At 39.3% G+C, this 18,675-nt stretch overlaps 1 protein-coding gene across 16 annotated transcripts in view; it reads right to left on the bottom strand.

The window, feature by feature from the left end:
• Positions 1–6,971: 6,971 nt before the first annotated feature.
• Positions 6,972–18,675, bottom strand: part of trpm3 (transient receptor potential cation channel, subfamily M, member 3) — a 123,946-nt gene continuing 112,242 nt past the window's right edge. For 8 of the 16 annotated variants that reach the window (XM_023803281.2, XM_072705241.1, XM_072705246.1 and 5 more), the window contains 9 exons: positions 17,044–17,184; positions 16,096–16,224; positions 14,651–14,902; positions 13,654–13,828; positions 11,577–11,669; positions 10,518–10,668; positions 10,107–10,300; positions 9,796–9,928; positions 6,972–9,361 (listed from right to left, as the gene is read on the bottom strand). In XM_023803281.2, the coding sequence (XP_023659049.2) occupies positions 7,891–9,361; positions 9,796–9,928; positions 10,107–10,300; positions 10,518–10,668; positions 11,577–11,669; positions 13,654–13,828; positions 14,651–14,902; positions 16,096–16,224; positions 17,044–17,184 (2,739 nt within the window). In that variant the 3' untranslated portion in view covers positions 6,972–7,890. Of the gene's footprint in view, positions 9,362–9,795; positions 9,929–10,106; positions 10,301–10,517; positions 10,669–11,576; positions 11,670–13,653; positions 13,829–14,650; positions 14,903–16,024; positions 16,225–17,043; positions 17,185–18,675 lie in introns of those variants that run through there. The other 8 variants (XM_023803287.2, XM_072705270.1, XM_023803285.2 and 5 more) reach the window with 3 other exon arrangements.

Below are 18,675 nucleotides of genomic sequence, written 5' to 3' on the forward strand. Positions count from 1 at the left end.
AGGACGCAAAGTTCGTATTGGGGATGCGTCTTTTTTCGAAGCAATATTACCTTGTATTAGCAGGAAAGAAGGAAAATAATTACTTCACATTTAAAACATTTCCGTCTGAAGAAGTAATCTGGTTTCTATGGATGATAATACGTAGTGGAAAACAATGATGTTATTTTATTTTGAAAAAATGATTTCGGTTAGTATGAACAATTTCGTCACGTTATTTTTTAAACGTCTCATTGTACTTATACGTTTCATTTTTGGAAGTTAAATATGACCAACAAGGAGTGTTACAAGACAATCGTGCGCGAGAATATTTAAGAATAGTGTTTCGTTTAGTTAAAACTCAACACCCCCTAAATTGATTAGGCATTTCCATGCAGACACGGATAGCTTTCATCCCAATGATTACTAGTTAAATACATGTTTAATACATTAATCTTAGTGATGCAGTCAATCAGGTGGAAAAAAGTTGACAAACTTTTCAGAATAAAGTATCTAACCCTTTAGTAATTGTGAAATACGTCACAGAAGTATTCGGATCAAAGACAACAGACAGTAGAAACATATACAATCGAAGTGAAACTGGTGTATCTTAGCTATATTGTACGGTTTCTCGCATTGTTATTATAAATAATGGCCTTCCAGGTCCGGCCGCGTCCTGCCCCTCGTGAGGAACAGCGTGTTCTTTTCCGCCGACTGAAAAACAACTTCAGCACTTAAAGGCGCACCGAAGCGATCCCGACTCTTTTCTGGCAAACAGAAAACGGACTTGCATTTAAGAACTTAAAATGTATGCTAATTAAAATAATATGCATAAATTGTTTATTTATTTTTTAATTATGTGTACTCTGCTTTCCTATATACTCCAGGTCTAGCAGTCAGTATACTGTGATATTTTCATGAGGATGTATCGGCCTGTCAGGCCTATAGTAAAGTCAAGTGTGCCTGAAGTGTATAGTTTTAATTGTATATGATGAACAGAAAGCTAGATGAATTACTGCGTTTGTTTTATGACTGTAACATACTTATGAATTTAAAGAATGAATGGAAATGTAATAATATTTAGTCAGTTCTGCTACAGAAGTTTGTGCTGAATTATTTATTCTTTTGTTTGTTTACTGGTGAATACTGCATGTCATAGTTAAATGTCCAGGAATTACATTACACATATCCAGAAAAACACCCTTTGGAGACAACTGATGAAACAATTGCATTGTTTATTTGCTCTTTTTTTAAAACTTATTTAAAAATGCATGCCAAACAATAGCCTCTGCACATTAAGCAATACATATTTGTATTTGCATACAAATACCACCATAATTGTCTTTGAATAAAATATCTCTCTCTTAATTTCACTTGCTTTTTATCGTATGTTATACATAATGCATTACAACTCTGTTGGAAGAACTGCATGCATTTATAGACACAAGAAACTGGGACTCCTGGAAGTTGCTTTAGTTAAACTACACTATTATTGCAAAAACGTGTGCTTAGACTCCTCATTACCATACAAGTGCTCAACAACAATAATAATCATAATTAAAAAAAAAAAAAAAAACGACAGTGGTATATAATTCACAAAACTGTATACTACAGTATAGGAAAATATTTATAAAATGCTGTACAGTACGTTCCATTGTATTATTGGCACACAGTTCTACATGGTAGTTGAGAAAATCTGTAGGAAAATAAGATCCTGTCCTGATAATATAGGTTTACTTTTCATGATGTTTTGGGGTTTTCATTCTTCCAATTAACTAATTTGCACAAAAGACACAAGGACATTTACAGGACATTTATAAAACATAACTGGACAAATTCTGCTTCCAAATAATTTGCGTAAGTGGATGATTTTATCAGTTACTTTCACTTCGACTTAAAGCATGAGAATATGTTTTTTTTATATAGTATTATCGCTTGTAAAATAGAATTTGTAGGTCAAGGTGATTTACAGATTTAATACCTAAGGACCAGTTTTGTACTGATACACAGTTTACACATACTCCAGAGAGCTAACAGAACCAGCCTAATTTTTTGTGTGACCATACTGAGACCACATTGTTCTTTTTCACATTCATGAACAGAGATACTTGTATATTTCGTATATTTTAATACAGTAAGTCTGTCAGTGAAACAAGACTTTTAATTCTTATGCAAAAGCTTCACAACGTCATTAGTATTAACAAGTGAACAGAATGTAGGAGAATGCAGACGCATATTGGAATACACTCCTGTGTAGTAGAAGCATGTGATTTCTTATTTTAATATTTGTATTCCACTGAAATAAACATTAAACGCATCTAAATTCAAAAAGTCATGAAAGCCAGTGGGTTTTTCTCAAGTTTGAAACCCTACAGTGCCTGTCACCAGTGTTGCACATAACAGAAACAAAATCAAAAGGTAAAATAAAATATTTCTCTGGCCACTGTGTGTGGGTGTGTGGTAGGAAGGTCAATTTTAAATGATTATTTTTACACAGATACAGATTTCCTTGTAAATTTGCTAAACTGCAGAATCTGACGACTCCCTTTGGGCCAACGATCCGCCTTTCTGTCGTCCAGGCCAAAATCTTCCCTGATTCAATTAGACGTTTATGGAAAAAAACGTGGCTAAAAAAGACCTTTAAAAGTGTTTGTGAGTTTGTACATTCAAGCTTTGAGTGAATGTCCCTCCTAGCTGGTGGCAGAGGAACTGTACATTTGAGAACTAGTGCCAATTCACAGAAATGCTTAATTTATATTGACAGTAGTGTTAACATATTTATAAGGGGATATAGTAAATAATGTGCATCTTTACAAAAAATCATATTATACATGAATAAATCTTTCAGTACTAATATTCACCATTGCAAGAGTTCCATCCTAAATAATGATTACAATACTGGTAATTGAATAAAATAGCATACTGAATAAAATATAAATATTTAGCTATGAATGTACTTTACCCTTTCAGAAAAATGGGTAATAAAACAAACTATTTATAAAACAAAACTCTTTTGACTGAAACAATCCAGGTATAAATTAAGCAATATATAGAAAAAAATAGAGAAGTCTTGGATAAGGAGTACCTTCAAGTAAAGGAATCTGAAGCACAGAATTCAGTTAATAAAATTTTGTCCCAAAATAAATGTCTCAATTAATGATTAAATTTAGCTTGATAAGCTTTAGACAAGATAAAGTAAATGTTAGACAATTATTTACAAAAGTTGAAAGATATTGTAGAATCACAAATTAAAAAGTAGCTAGATATCTTTAGTCTGAGAATGTTTTACATCACAACAGGGCCAACAACAAAGCTAAAATTTTTTTTTACCTCACTGGCCACTAGAGGTCAGGCGCTGTTTGGGTCTTGTCTACATCAGTCAACAATGCTGTAATTTGTGCTACATCAGATACACTGGCAGGGTGAAGACAAGTGTGGTTAGTCCCAAAGAGTATCCTTCCATTTGCATGCCATGATCCCAGCAAATTGGACAATTACAGGGCTGAGGGAACAGCCACGAGCACATTAAGCATATCAAATTTCCGTCAGTGTACTGAACATTTTAAACTTGTTCAATTGCTACTGAGCTGACTAGTGTCGGGAAACATGATTCATGGAGTTAAACGGTCAGGCAGCCAAAGAGGTCTTTGTGTAGTTAAAGCTTACGCTTTTGTTAAACCTAAGAAGCCATATCCTCTCACCCTGGACTGACATTTCCACCACTGCAATACATCATTCAGATCGTTCAGAAGTCCAGCCCTTTGCTTTAGTGCCACATCCTGCATACACAAACGACTGCGCTAGGACACACTTCCAATATCACTATATGAAATTCAATTTAAAATGTGCATATTTTAAAGCGTTTTATGTTTTAAAGTGCAAGAATCTCTATTTCACATATCTCTACATGTTACTTGCATAGCAAGTGCTCGTGTAATGACAAATTTAGAAGCATAGGTGGAATTCTTTGATATCGACTGCACATTAACAATTGTCATGCTGAAGAAATTATGTGAAACATTTAGTAACTAAATAAATTCTCTAGAAAAGAAAGCATCCCCATGAGTTCTGAAATAACATTCATCACTGCAAAGTGAAGCAGACTTCAGAATCAGTTATTCTCATAAATTAGCCTTTAATTTTCAGCATCCATATCCCTGCATCAGTTCCAACACACTGACACAGCTTGTGGCAGTATCACATAACCTGGATTTTCACTGGAGGCATTAAATTTTTTACAGTTATTCCATAAAAGTAAAACATTTGATACACTCAACAAGAGTTTTGGTCACAAAGCTGACAAAACCAACTTCTAAACAGATTCTAATTTTTTATTTGGTTCTGAAACATTTTATTTATTATTTTTGACTGAATACCTTAGAATAACAACTGTAAAAACGGCAACGAAATATTTTTTTAAGTTAAAAAATTTCAGTGTAAATGTTTTGCAGAAAAGTCAAGTACTACTGATATTGGGTCTGTATTGTAATGTATGAATCTATATAGTATGGACAATGATGAACTCTGGGAAGGTCATTAGCCAACATCCTCTATAACAGCCTGATATTCTAACCTAAACACCAAACGGCACCACCAAGTGTCCTTGATGAATTGCACTGAAAACACTGTAAGCTTCTTGGGACAAATAATGCACTTACTTTCAAACATGAAATAACACAGTTAAACATAAAAAAAATGTATATATAATGTGTATATAAATGTGTATTTCCATGTGCATTCAGTTTCATGGTGAGAATTGTTATGGGTGGTGAATTGTTTGTTGAAACATTTCTGTTTTCATTTCCATCTAGACAGGGATCTAGTCAAGCAGGTTATGATGAAAAGTGGCAGGCCGATTATTACTGTTACTATTATTTTGAGTTACTATATCCCTAATTTGCAATTTTCTTTTTCGAGGCAACCTACCATGTTGGCAATAGCAAAATTAACAAAAATGTTCATTTCTAAGAAAGTTGTCTCACCAGAACAAGCATACAAATCTGTGGACTATGATTATTTTATGCATTTTCTTTTTTTGCGTCCCCTCTGTGATTATTTACATTTTGTTTATTTCAGCCTTGCAATCTTGCTCAGGATAAAAGGTTGAAACATTGACAGTTTAATGTTGGTCTAAACAAATGACAGAACGGTTAGTATATTTGGTAACAGATTACATTCATTGCAACTTCACAATACCTTTGTAATGCATTTGTAGAACATTCAGTGCACCTTCATAATGCATTCCTAATCAGCATGTAAGTGCCTTAACATTCTAAAATACCTTAACAGCCTTATTATACATTAATAACAAACATTATATGATTATACAATTATAATGTTTGCTATAATCATATATTGATCATTATTAATGTATATTAAAGCTGTTAATATATGCTAGGATTTTAAGGTATACTTACATTCTGCTTATGAATGCATTATGAATGTTCATTGAATGTTATATGAATGCATTATAAAGGCATTATGAGGGTGCAGTTAACAAACATTTTCTGGTCATTCCGGTCAAATCTCAGGGGTTTTCTTAGTAGTTACTGATCGTCATCAATTTTTCCAATCAAGAAAATAATATCTAGCTAAGCCAGGCATGTACAGACAGGTATTGGCCAGGAACCCCAAGGGATTAAATCCACTGCTCAGATGAAAACTAGAAGAAATTGTTGCTTACTATTTTCAATGACCTGTTGTATAAACATTTATTTGAATGTGACCAAATCAGTTTTTATATAAGTAGAAATGTAAGATTAATTCCATCATAACAATATGACTACAGAAAACTGTGTCCTGGGTTGTTACTTTTCAATTTGCCAAAGTACTTCAGATGAAAGCCAAAGTGTTATTTTTTTCCAGATTAATGACTTGTTAAAACATTTGAACAACTTTATGAGAATGGCCACAATAGCATAATATTGCTAATCAAATGTTTCACACAAATAATATAGATGTATATTCAATATACCAGGTAATGAGTGTAGCAAAATAACCCCCTTTGCTAGGAACCAGCTACACTTATCTCTTTAAACTAGAAAGGGAACAATCTTTACTGCAGCAATAAACACCTATAACACCTATAACCTATGATATCAAAGCAATGCATGAAACATAAATGTTTCAGTGGACATACAGTACCAAGCACACACCCAGTTGATGGTCCTCACAATCTGACAGGACATTCAACCAAATGCTTTCCCTTTTTCATGTTTATTATTATCACAATAATTATAATCATAGAGACCAAATATACCCTGCCTTAAAATAGATTTTTCCCCCCAAAAAAATTAGTTTAAAAATGGAAATGGGGCAAATTCCAAGTTCTATCCTTCACATCACTTTAAAACATGGTTTAATATAAAGAAATACCTTTGTAATTTTTCCACTTAAGCTGTGGAAGGTGATGCCTTCAACTAAAATGCAACCATTATTTTATAGCATATATAGTGTAACTTTGCAAAATGCTACCCGTAACAGCAGCACATGTGAATCAACAAAACAAAATGACTGAGTGCATCTGAAGGAAAATTAATTAAAATATATCCCCTTATTGCAAGAGACTTAATAATCTGCATTTTAAGAGGAAAATGAGAAAACAAACAAATAAACAAACCTTGCTATAGCTCTCAGATGTCAAACAACTCTTTTGATGTCGCCTTATGTTTGAATTTGTGCGGTGATGGATGTTTAACCAGTTCAGGCATCACACAGGAAGAAGAAATCTTTGGCTTTAATACCCTGTTTCAATTCACATTCTAGACATCTCCTTATTTAGATTTTTTTCTTCTGAGTGTTATTTTTTCATTTGGATGTTGATTATTTTACAGGAACAGCTTGTCTCTGCTCTGCTCCCAACCAGATAATGTGAATTACATGAACATGTACTATATACAGCACCAGAGGATTTCAGCCTGTCACCAACCTGACAGGGACCCCTTACCACTCATGCAGCTTCATATAAGCAGAGAAGAAGATGATGGGGGGGGGGGGGGTAGGTGTGTGTATGTGTGTGTGTGGGGGGGGGGTACAACACACAACAGTTATTTCTTAATGCAAGCTGGAATTGTCTGTTTGATTCCATTTTTATATATTTTCTAGAGCGGTGCTTCTGAAGCCGGTATTCGGGGACCCCCAGATCGTCCGCGTTTTCCCCCCTCCCAGCTCCATGCCAGACAGTATACTGTAGGGACAGGCTCAGTAGGAAGCTGGGAGGGAGCGAAACCGTGGACTTTCTGGTAGGAAGCTGGGAGGGAGCAAAAATGGGGAGTGTCTGGAGTCCCTGAGGGCCGGGTTGAGAAACACTGTGCAAGAGGGTGCTGAAGGCTTTTTATTATTGATGAGCAGAGCCTGCAGCATGTGCAATATCCTTTTTCTGGTTTGTATCAATGATTAAACAGGACAGGTACGGAATACTAAGATTAAGACAGATGTGTAATCTAACAAATTTATGATTGACCTTTTTCTCCCCAGACAATGTTTTTTTCTAACTTAGAATAATAACAAAGAAGTTGGGTCCAAATATGAGAATCTTACGTTAAATAAAGACTAACAGCTTTTTTGTTTAATGCAAAATCACCATGGAATGTGTGTTTTGGGAAATTGTTGATTTGATCCACATTGACTGTCTCCATGGAAGAGTTTACACTGAATGCCACTAATTTTCAGCTCCTATTCATTTTTTTTTGGTTTGGTGATGGCCCATTGGCACCAGGCAATATAGTATGTACATAATATGCTAAGAATTTAGGAAGTCAGATAAACAATATCTTTGTACTGTAAACCCTCGGAAGATCTAGGTGGATTAAAATGGGTGTAGGTTGACTAAAGTGGTTGACATGGAACAACTGATTTCATCATTATTGGCAATAACTGTGTGGTCCTGTTCCAGGAGTCACGGTAAGAGACCCTTTATGTAAAATTCTGTCTGCTGTCAAAACTGCGGAAGGCCGAGCTCTTAGTCATCTTCTTCATGGTGAGACTATCTGTCTTACCATCTGACTTGGTTGTGGACTTGCTTCTCTGGAAGGGGTTCCTTGAGTACCTCTGCCTGTCCATCTTCTCGCTGAAGGAGAAGGTCTTGAGGGCATGGGCATTGGCTGTGTGCGAGTCCTCGGATGAGCAACTGTTGGCCCTTTCCAGCCGAGACAGCGGCATGCAGAAGGGGCCCATCATCCCCGCCCCGCTCTGGTAACCAGTCACGGTCGCTACCGTCGATCTGCGGGACTCGGCCAGCAATTCTCCTTCCTCGGGGTCGGACTCAGCGTGGCTGAGCTCGGCCTCCCGTTCGGGGTGTGAGGCGCCCAGGTCTTGTGGCTTGTCGAAGAAGCAGGAACTGGGCGACTCGGAGCGCTCGGGCGGGGCGTGGGGAGTGGAGACGCAGCGCGTGTCGATGCAGTCGGTGATGCTGGTGTACTCCGCGGCCTTCACCTGCACGCCCAGGCTGCCGTAGTAGCCACGCGGCGTGAACATCAGGCTGTGTGACTTAACCAAGGGCGGGTCTTCCAGGAAAAGCGGCCCTGCAGTGGACAGGTAGCGGCTACTCTTGGAACGCTCCAGGGTTGCCGGGGGGTCGAGGTCCCACGGCGTCAGGCTTTCGGGCAGCAGGTGGCTGGAGCACAGCGAGAGGTCAACAGCTGCGCTGTCCTCAAACACAGCTGTGCCCTCCGAGAGTCTGTCTCCCCCAGAAACAACCCCCAGGCCTGAACTGCTGTAGGATTCTCCAGCCTGGACGGCTTCCATGATTTCCGAGTGGAGGGAAGACTCCCCCGGAAGGGACAGCAACCTCAGAGGGTCAGCGTCGGCCATCGGAGCATGAGCCTCGTCCGACGCTGACACGTAGATGTCGATGCACGAGGATGGACGATGCTGCTGCGAGACGGCCAGCGTGTTCAAGGGGATGGGCTTGTGCTCTTTCTGGGCGGCAGATGCCATGGACTGCGAGCTGTTGGCACGGTGCAAGCTCAGAGAGTGCTCTTTGAAGAAGCCTTCGATTCTGTCAGCCCCGCCTCTGTCCCGTGAACCTCCAACATAGAAAGAATGGCTCCTGGCACGTGGAGCCAAGATGGTCGGTGAGGTGGGAGAGATAGATTCCTCACCAGCCTGCTCCAGGGCTTCCTGTATCCGGTAGGCGTTGCCCTCTTGACTGTTGAAGCTGCTCTGTCTCAGGATATAGGCCGTATCGGTGCAGTCGGAAGATGTGCGCGACCGAGCCTTGTTGACCTCGACGCGCTCCACCCCTGCAACCCGCTCCAGCGCCAGAGCCAATCGGCCAATCATTTCTTCCATCTGAGCCAGCCGGATGTCCACAGTCTGGAGAGAAGCCTTCATGAAATGTTCACGTTCGTTCACCTCCTCCAGGCGCATAGACATGTTCTCCACCCTGACACGAGACAAGCCAGCAGTAGAATGTTTGCATTTGTTGGCAAATTACAATGTGGCAGCCTTACCTATTTATATACACCAGATGCTTTTCTGAAACATGAATATGAGTGACAGAAGAAAGGACAAGCAAGCAGCTAACAGGAGCATATCCAGCACTCCCGCATTTACATTTTTGGCACATTTATTAGATCATGCATTGAAGTGGGTCTTAAAATACATTTTTAAGAACAGACTAGTCTTTCTCTCACATTGTATCACTCATTAAACAGAATATGTAAGTACAGCTGCTCTATTGGATAAAACATGAAACAGAATTTCTTTATCTCTTTGCTAATTGTGTAAATGTGGATTTAAAAAGGAAACAACTTCCATAGCTCTTGGCCATGAAGACTATCGCAACACCCCGACCGTGGAAATCGCTACAAATCCAACCTCTCAGATGTGACTCGGATTCTCTCGTCATTGGAAGAGTTGAAGCAGTCCTCCTTTTCTCTGAAGTACTCTTCTATACACTGCTCCTCAAAGTCATGCAGCTTCTTCAGCTCGTCTTCGGTGATGAAAAGCTCTGCAGGATTAAATCGAGCGGCATTTTTTTTTATTCCACACTAAAGGATTGTAGAATGTAAGTGCTTCCTGTTAATATTTCAGTGTCTACAGTACAGAGGAGTTTCGTTATGGAGTCACGTTCACTGGTGTATTAAATGCGCTTTGCCCGGCCCTGCGGTATCTCGGCGGTCACTCACTCAGCCCATAGTCATGCTCATCATCGTCATGCTTCCGCCAGCGACAGCACAGGTGCTTGAGGACCATGGTCATGTGACTGAAGATTATGAGCGGTGGGGGGAGAACCGGCCTCTCGTGGAAGGTCATGATCAGCTGGTATCGCTGGAACTTCCAGACCTGATTAGAGATGGACTTCACCTCAAAAAAGGTGTTACTGTGGCAAACAGTAAAATATAAAAATATATTAATATGAAGAGAAATAAACATTTCAAATGACAGGCAAGAAAGCACGACGTGTTCACCAAGGGCTTCACAAAACAAAACAACTGATGCTTTACTTTGTACATAAAATCAGCAAAACCAAATCAGAGTATGGGACTATTATTTTTAAAATTCTGGTTCATCATAGATAGGAATCGTTCTTGGCTTACTTGAAGACAGCTATCAGAAGGTTGACCAAAAGGATGTTGGCAACCAAAAGGTAGCAGGCCATAATCGCTGGAACAATCCAGGCTCCCGTCTTGCAGGGTGGAAGTGTCACAATGCCTCCATCTTCATTTGTGACATTCTGTCCACACGGCGCTGTCCGTTAAACAGAGAAACAAGACGGGGGGCTCTTTTATTTATGAAACCGCAATACACATTTTCTGTCTAAAATGGAAAACAATGTGCACTGGAATGTATACTAAAAATATTTTTGATATATGTAAATAACTTTGCATTGACAATATATTTAAACACATGTTTAAAATATATTGTTGCTGTATGCATAAAAAGCAAACTTGTCGAAAATGTTTGTATATTACATACAAAATGTTAAATAAATGTATTGAAAACACATAGTTCGTTTTTTCCATCTGGAATGGTTCAGTTGCTGTGGTTCATAAAAAGGATTAACATTCCAGAATTAAATGTTTGGATAAAAAAAAAGATAATAAAATCTCGCAATAAAACACAACATGGAAGCCCAAAAGTAGAGAACTGAAACAAGCGTTCCTATTGGCTGCATTTGCCTTTGGAACGAAGCGATCAATCAGAAACTATGACAACTGAACCAAGTGAAAAAACTTTTATGATGAGAAGATACAGAGGCACATTGGGCTGCACGATTCCCATTGCCTTGTCTCTCCATACTGCCATGGATGAAGTGATTGTCATGTGGCAAAAGGGATTTTTTACATGCACTTTTCTACTCTAAAGACACTGGCGTACAAGGATGGAACTAACTTTTATACTGAATTTTTCCAGTAGAGTAGAATCCTGATATGGATTTCCCAAGAAAATTTGAATGAACCACATCAGAAAATGTGTGGAGCTGAATTGCATTTACTTGAAATAAACAATGCATAACAAAAACAAAAAACAGCCACCACTGGTCACTAATTTATGCATCCTGCACGATTCAGAACTCTCTAAAGAGTCAAAGAGAGATGTTTTGATGACAATGATAGTGGGATGGCGTGGTTCAATAACTGCTCTGCTGTATGGACCATTGTTACGCCACGTTCCGTGAGTTCGAACGTTATTTTCAACCAGCCAGAATTTTTCATTCAGCCTGTGCTGTGGCTTCCTACTATTCATATCTGAAACAAAGAATGACAGCATTATTTCAGTTCTCTTTTTGGGCAACCTCTTCCTACACACATACACCCAAAAAAATACACGCATACAAAAAAACACGCGTCCTACATTGATCTAGCAAATGCTACATTTCTCCAGATAGTATACAGTGCATACATACAGTATGGTAAGGTTTCAGTCCTTTCTAGTCCTCCACATTATGTTGTTTCAGACTCATCTTAAAACAGATTCAGTCCTTTTTTTAAGAAAAAGAAATATTCAATCTACACACAATACTTCACAATGACAAAGTAAAATCAGGCTTTTGGAGTGTTTTGTTAATCTGTAAAAATGAACACACTGAAGTATCCCATTTACATAAGTATCAAGAGCCTTCACTTTGAGAGCAATGACAGCCTCAAGTCTTTCAGGTAATGACCTCATAAGCTTGTCACACCTTTCTTGTGGAATTTTCTGCCATTCTTCTTGGCAGAATCATTTGAGCTCTACCAGATTGGAAGGGGTGTGTCGGTGCACAGCCATTTTAGGTCTCTCCAGAGATGATCTCTTAGGTTCACATCCAAACTTTGGCCCGGCCACTCCAGGAGTTTAGCAGTTTTCCTGAAGTCGCTCCTTCGTTTCTCGTTGATGTGCTTTTGGTCCTGCTCTTGCCGAAATGTAAACCTTCTCCCCAGCCTGAGGTCTTCAGCACTCTGGAATAGGTTTTACCTGAGGATTGCTCTATACTTCTCTGCATCTGTCTGTCCCTCTATCCTAAATATTCTCCCAGTTCCTGTAGCAGAAAAACATCACCACAGCACGATGCTGCCACCACCGTGTTTGACCGTAGGGATGATATTAATGAGGCGATGCTCAGTGCCTGCTTTCCTCCACATACAGCGCTGGGAATTGTGGCCAAATAGTTCTCTCTTTGTTTCATCAGAGCGGAGGGTCTTGCTTCTCATAGTCTGAGAGTCCTTAAGGTGTTTTTGGAAAACTACCAGCCGGCTGTCATGTGCCTTTTAGTGAGGAATGGCTTCTATCTAGCCACTCTACCACAAAGGCCTGATTTTGATCTATCTAGCCACTCTACCTGTTTGACCAAGGCTCTTCATCCCCGATCACTCAGTTTGCGTGGACGGCCAGATCTAGGAAGACTGCTAGTGGTTCCAAATCTCTTCATTTGGAGGATGATGAAGGCGCCTGTGCTCTTGGGCACTTTTAATGCTGCAGAATTGTTCTGGGTCTTGCTACAATTCTGTCTCGCAGGTCTACAGACCATTCTCTCAACCTTAAGGCTTCACTCTGACATATTCCATCAACTGTGAGACCTTATATAGGCAAGTGTGTGTCTTTCCTAATTAGACATCCATGGAGGAGAAGCACACCAATCCAACAGCATGACACCTCATTTGCTTCATCACTGAAGTATTGTTTGTAGATTGATTATTAAAAAAAATAAATTGAATTCATTAGAATTCAATTCGGCACAGGTGGACTCAAATCAAGTTGTAGAAGCATCTCAAGGATCATTGATAGAAGTACGATGCACCAGAGCTCATTTAAACGTGTCATAATAAACAGTCTAAAGGCTTATGTGAATGTGATATTTTAGTTTTTTATTTTTAATAAATTAACAAAACACTTCAAAAACCTGTTTTTGCTTTGTCATTATAGAGTATTGTGTGCAGATTGATTAGAAAAAAAAAATGAATGAAATCTTAAGATGAGACTGAGATATAATCAAATGTAGACAATTTGAAAGGGTCTGTATGCACGGTAGTTCAAATCTTTTTTATGTTAATGTGCAAACAAAATTTTAATAGGGAGTTATACTAGTGTTCATTCAGAAACACTAGGCCTGCAGAAACATTATGTTTAAGCAGGATGTAACTGGGATTGTATCAGAATTTTTAACGAAAGACCTAAATCTGCCATTGCTTCAACTACGTCATGCCATTTAGGGCAACTGTGAACATCGGAATAATTCTTGGGCAGTTATCTTACGGTCAATCTGATCTGCAAACACCTCTCCATAAATCATCCAGTAGGGCATAAAAAAGATGTTGCGCGCCAGCATCCAGGACGGGTCCTCGTTGGGGTTGAGAATGGCCTGCCGTGCCACTCCGAAACTCATCAGCACCACCAGCATGATGATGACAAAGTACATCATGTCGATCATCTGTTAATAGAAGTAAAGTTCAGGGGAGAAGATAAAGTTTGTCAGAAATGGAGGAGAAACATGTCAATCCAACTACATGATACCTCCAACTCTAACCACACCACTACTAAAAACATCTAAGAGCTCCTAACTGGAAACAATCACTGGGGACCCACAGTGCGGTCTGTCCATACTGGGCATGGGATGTTAGCTAGCTTCTCTATTAACATCTGTTGTTATTAACATCTATTAGCATGTCTGATTTATGCAGTTTGCTGATTGTAAGACTGATCTTTGATAAATCCTCTTAGTCAGTGAAAAGTTGAATAGAAGTGAGCTAATGAGAGTCTGAAGGGGGGCATATAAGGACTGCCCTCTTAGCACAAACACATGTGTGTTTCAGGGAGTTTTTAAATGTGCACAACTAGGGGCATACACGGGGGAGGAGTCACAGGGACACTGGCCCCAGCTGAAGGCTGATTGGTGCCCTGTCACTCTGATTCAAAACATATCATTGGCTAATGATAAGGTAGGCCCCTCTGCACGAATTAAGGTTACACTTACATATCCCACCTTAAAAAAATCATAGAATTACTCTTGTGCATAACCAATGGATTCAACGTTGACCAAAACAGCCAGGAGACGGGGGAATACCAGAAAAATATTAAGAACTGCTCCTCAGTGTGTTCTCCTCTTTATTAGAACTTGATTTATCATATAATACACATAATATAAATGCATCATGAAGTTCTTGACCAGAACTTTGTGAAATCTGATGAAACAGCTGTTAAAAATGAAACATTACCGATTTATGTCTTACATAAATGGACGTTTCTTACTTACCATCTTGCCTATCATCATGACATAGGGACCCAGGTACTTGTTGACCCCAAAGATATCCAGCAAGCGGATGTACCAGTATATGATGTTGACACAGTAGATCACCCGGCCATAACTCATCAAAGGCGGGTCTTGGAGGCGGAGGACCATGCCCACAGAGAAGATCAGGATGGCCATGAGGTCTGTGATGTTCCAGTATTCCTGGAGCCAGACTTTGACCTTCTGTAGAAGCTTCCCTGGCTCTGACATCAGAATCTAGGGGATCACAGAAGGAACAGAAGCAGGAACCCTGTGAGTCATTAGATGTTTCTGTCTGGTTGGGTATCGTCATGCAGTATTTAGATTTTTTCTTTCATAAAACAGAGATAGCTTAATGTTCAATGTTCTAATCAAAATGGAAGAGAACAGAATGCTTGGGATGAAGACAAAATTTCCAGTGATTTTGTGGTATGTGCTTGTTAAAATACAAATATTAATGTACTAGACATTAATTGTTATTTCAGAAAAAGCATGGCATTTAATGTTTGAAAGGTCATTTTACATGTACAATTATATAGTTTTAACAGTTGTGCACTTTCCATGAAGAATCACGCAGTTTATTATCAAGATTTTTAAATGGCAGATATAGTCAAACATGTTAACATTTAAATAGAATAAAAAAAACTCTACAAAGCCATTAGTACCACTACCTCAAAATGTTCTCAGAAATTTAGAAAAAGCATGAAAAACCACTAAACAGCAGCTTACTATTTTGGGGGGGGGGGGGGGGGTTCTGTTGAGAATTGAGAATTCTGTTGTGTAAAAATGTCTGCTGTCTGTATAGTGAAATGAATATGTTCAGAATATGTAATGAAATTGCTTTCATAAACATGTTAAATGTACATATGAGAACATATAATTAACTCAAACTATCAAATGATTAAGTATTAAGAAAGGTACAATGAGTTAAAATATGCCTGTCCAAACTGCAGGGGGCAGTATAAACATGTTTGCAGAATGGCAGATACGCATGACCAAAAGAATATCAATAATAACACCTTTTAATACCCAATGTTCCAGCAACCCTATCTCTTTAATATTTACGTTATAAATGTGCCAGTATTTTCATGGAATGTCGGTACAATGCAGAAGGTTGCTGGTTCAAACCCAGCCTCGGCATGTCTGTGGGTCCTTGTGCTAGGCCCTTAACCCCCAGCTCCCTGGGCGCCACTATGGGTGGCTGCCCTTCACGGACAATTTAGTCTACAAAATAGAGGAAGTTGAGGGAGGCATAAAGACAGTTTCCCACAGGGGTCAATAAAGTGTCGATTATTATTAAGTATTCTGGAGTGTTTTTCTATCTTACAATAACAATTCCATAGAATGGAAATTAACCACCTTCTGTGTGGCATTTGCAGCTCAGGTCAGTGGTGTGTGTGTGAGAGAGTCCATTACCCCCACTGACACACCTCTCTCATCTTCTCGATGCCATTGGTGAAAATGTACGCAATAACGATCCACTCCTGGGGGGATGGCCACAGGTCCATCTTGACCAGCACAATGTAGTTGAATAACATCAAATACCCAACATAAGCCATCTGAAGCAAAGAGACAGACACCATTATAACCCATCGGATCTAGGTTTGATTAACCCACTGCAGAGACCCCCGGAAGGTCCAGCGTGACAGTGTCATTGAGCACACACATTTCCAAGAAAATCCGCTCCATATTTCTCTTCTCACCAGATAAAACAAGTATTGAATGTGCTTTCTCTCAGTTATATTGTACCCTGCAAAAGGGTAGGACAAGGCGATTGGAAAGTGTCTTGTCTAAGAAAATTTCACGTCAGGGTCTTGACTGCCTCCGAATCTCACAAAAAAGGCTAATATTTCTTCCATCACTGCACCCAGGTAGGTCGAGTAGTGGTGATTGTTTCCATGTTTTCTGCAAGGTGTAATTTAATGTCAAGTTGCTTTTTCCTCAGAGTTGACAGAAAAGGATTAGACGGTTTCTCTGTTATATCATTCACTATAGCGATTATGTTACGGGAAGGAGTACAAACATTTCATTTGTTTATTTTCACAGCTCCATCACTGGGAAAGACACGACCATATAAATCATGCTTTCACTGGACCGTTTCAGATTTGTAAAGATAACAGAAAAATAGGTTTCACACGAAGAACCAACATGCATGTGGATCCAACCTCAGACCCCTTTCCAAATATATATAAGCCAGGTCACAAAGCTCTCTGCTGGCTAAGCAGATGTGAAAAATGGAAAAAAATCCTAACCTGAAGAGAACATTGGATTTATTCACACAGCCTAGAACTTTGTTGTGTGTAAAATAAGAAATCAAAGAAAATAATAATTATATTTGATCTTTTAAAAAGCATAGGGAATAAAACAGAATTACTCACTGTGTGGAACCAGAACTTGACGATTGGGGCATTATAAAATTCATAGATCTTTCGGCCGAAAGGGATCAGTCTGTGTCTGCTCTGAACTTCCTCCACGTCTTTCTTCCGTGAGGTTTCTGCAGTTACTTTTCCTAACATGGCCTTAAGTTAACACAAAGAGGAAGAATGAAGGGGAAAAAGAAGCATAGAGAAATGAGATTTCCCTGAAAGTGTGGCTGTATAAAATTTCAGTGGCTACATGAGCTGATTTTTGGTGCGATAGCATGAAAATGTCAACAACTCTTTCAGACTGAATTTGCATTCATTCAATTATCAAGCAAGGTCTTTGTCAGGAAGTGCACTCACACCGCTCAGGGCAAAGATGCCGATAAAAACAGAAATCGACAATGGAATGGATTAAACATATCCCAGATATTTCATGACTCTGGCTGATGGATATTTAAAACACAGTCCAGGAAAATAAGTAAATTGTATTGCAATGATCAGCTTTGCGCAACTCAGCAAACAGAATTCAAGTCAAGCATGATACTTGTTCTTATAGACAAGTAAGCTTTGTACAGTACTACGGAATATGTGCATTTTGGCTAATCATTCCCAAATTACTCCTTCATCTTGTCCTCGCTGAAAAACATGGGTTCAATGAGTGAAAAGTAACTGATTTGCAGGCATGTGATACTCACTCCGCAAGCTCAAAGAAATGTCTGCAATAGTTTCTAAGCATTTCTGAAAGTTTATCCAATCAAATGACAGGACTGACTGATGGACTGATTTGGGGGTAAGGGAGTGTGCTGGATATTGAAACATTTTGACTGTTAAATCTCAAATCCGTTACATTTGGGGTTTGTTAAGTCACGGATTTACTGTACCATAATATGCAATTGCATTTGCATATGTGAAATGCTCCAGGTGTTCTAGAACTTCTGCATTAGCACGTGTTTCTTTCTTTAGGGATTGCCTCTCCACATTCTGACAATAGGTTTCCGTGCTAGGTCTCCGTGTGAAACAGCACAGCATAGAGGAGCAGTGTGGAGCATGCTGGGAGATATGTCTAAATAGCCTCTTGCTTGTATTATTCTAAGTACTGTTCCTGATTGTTCTGTGTGCCCTTGCGTGTGTCATGCGTGACTCCTGTCCAGTCCCTGTGTGTTTTTACCTGCTGAATAACTTCCCACTATGTGTGTGCCTTACTGCCCTTGTGACTTTCCTTACTATCTTATTCTACTATTGACACTTTTCTCTACTCCACCACCCCAACATATATGCCTCTTTCCATTATTAAATCTTGGTTTAATCTGTGTGATTCGGCCGTGTGATGTATGATCCTCATCACGGCACATTCATGAACAAACTGACAAAGTCACAGTCCCACCTCATTGGCTTTGACTCAAGAACAAGCAGTCCCAAGACCACAGAATAACAGCAAGTACAAAAACATTTCAGCTTCAGCTTTTTCTGGAAATGCATCTAACCAGTACCATGCTACTTAAAGTTGGTGTGCATGTTTATTTTAGTATATTCTTCATAACCTCTGCTGGACAGGGACGGATTATGGACCGGGCCAGCAGGGCCGCTGCCCAGGGGCCCTTGGGGTGCAGGGGGCCCGTGGGGCCCCTAGCCCAAAACAATTTGCAA

This window comes from Paramormyrops kingsleyae, chromosome 2 (genome assembly GCF_048594095.1).
Source record: "Paramormyrops kingsleyae isolate MSU_618 chromosome 2, PKINGS_0.4, whole genome shotgun sequence".
NCBI classification, from domain to species: domain Eukaryota; kingdom Metazoa; phylum Chordata; class Actinopteri; order Osteoglossiformes; family Mormyridae; genus Paramormyrops; species Paramormyrops kingsleyae.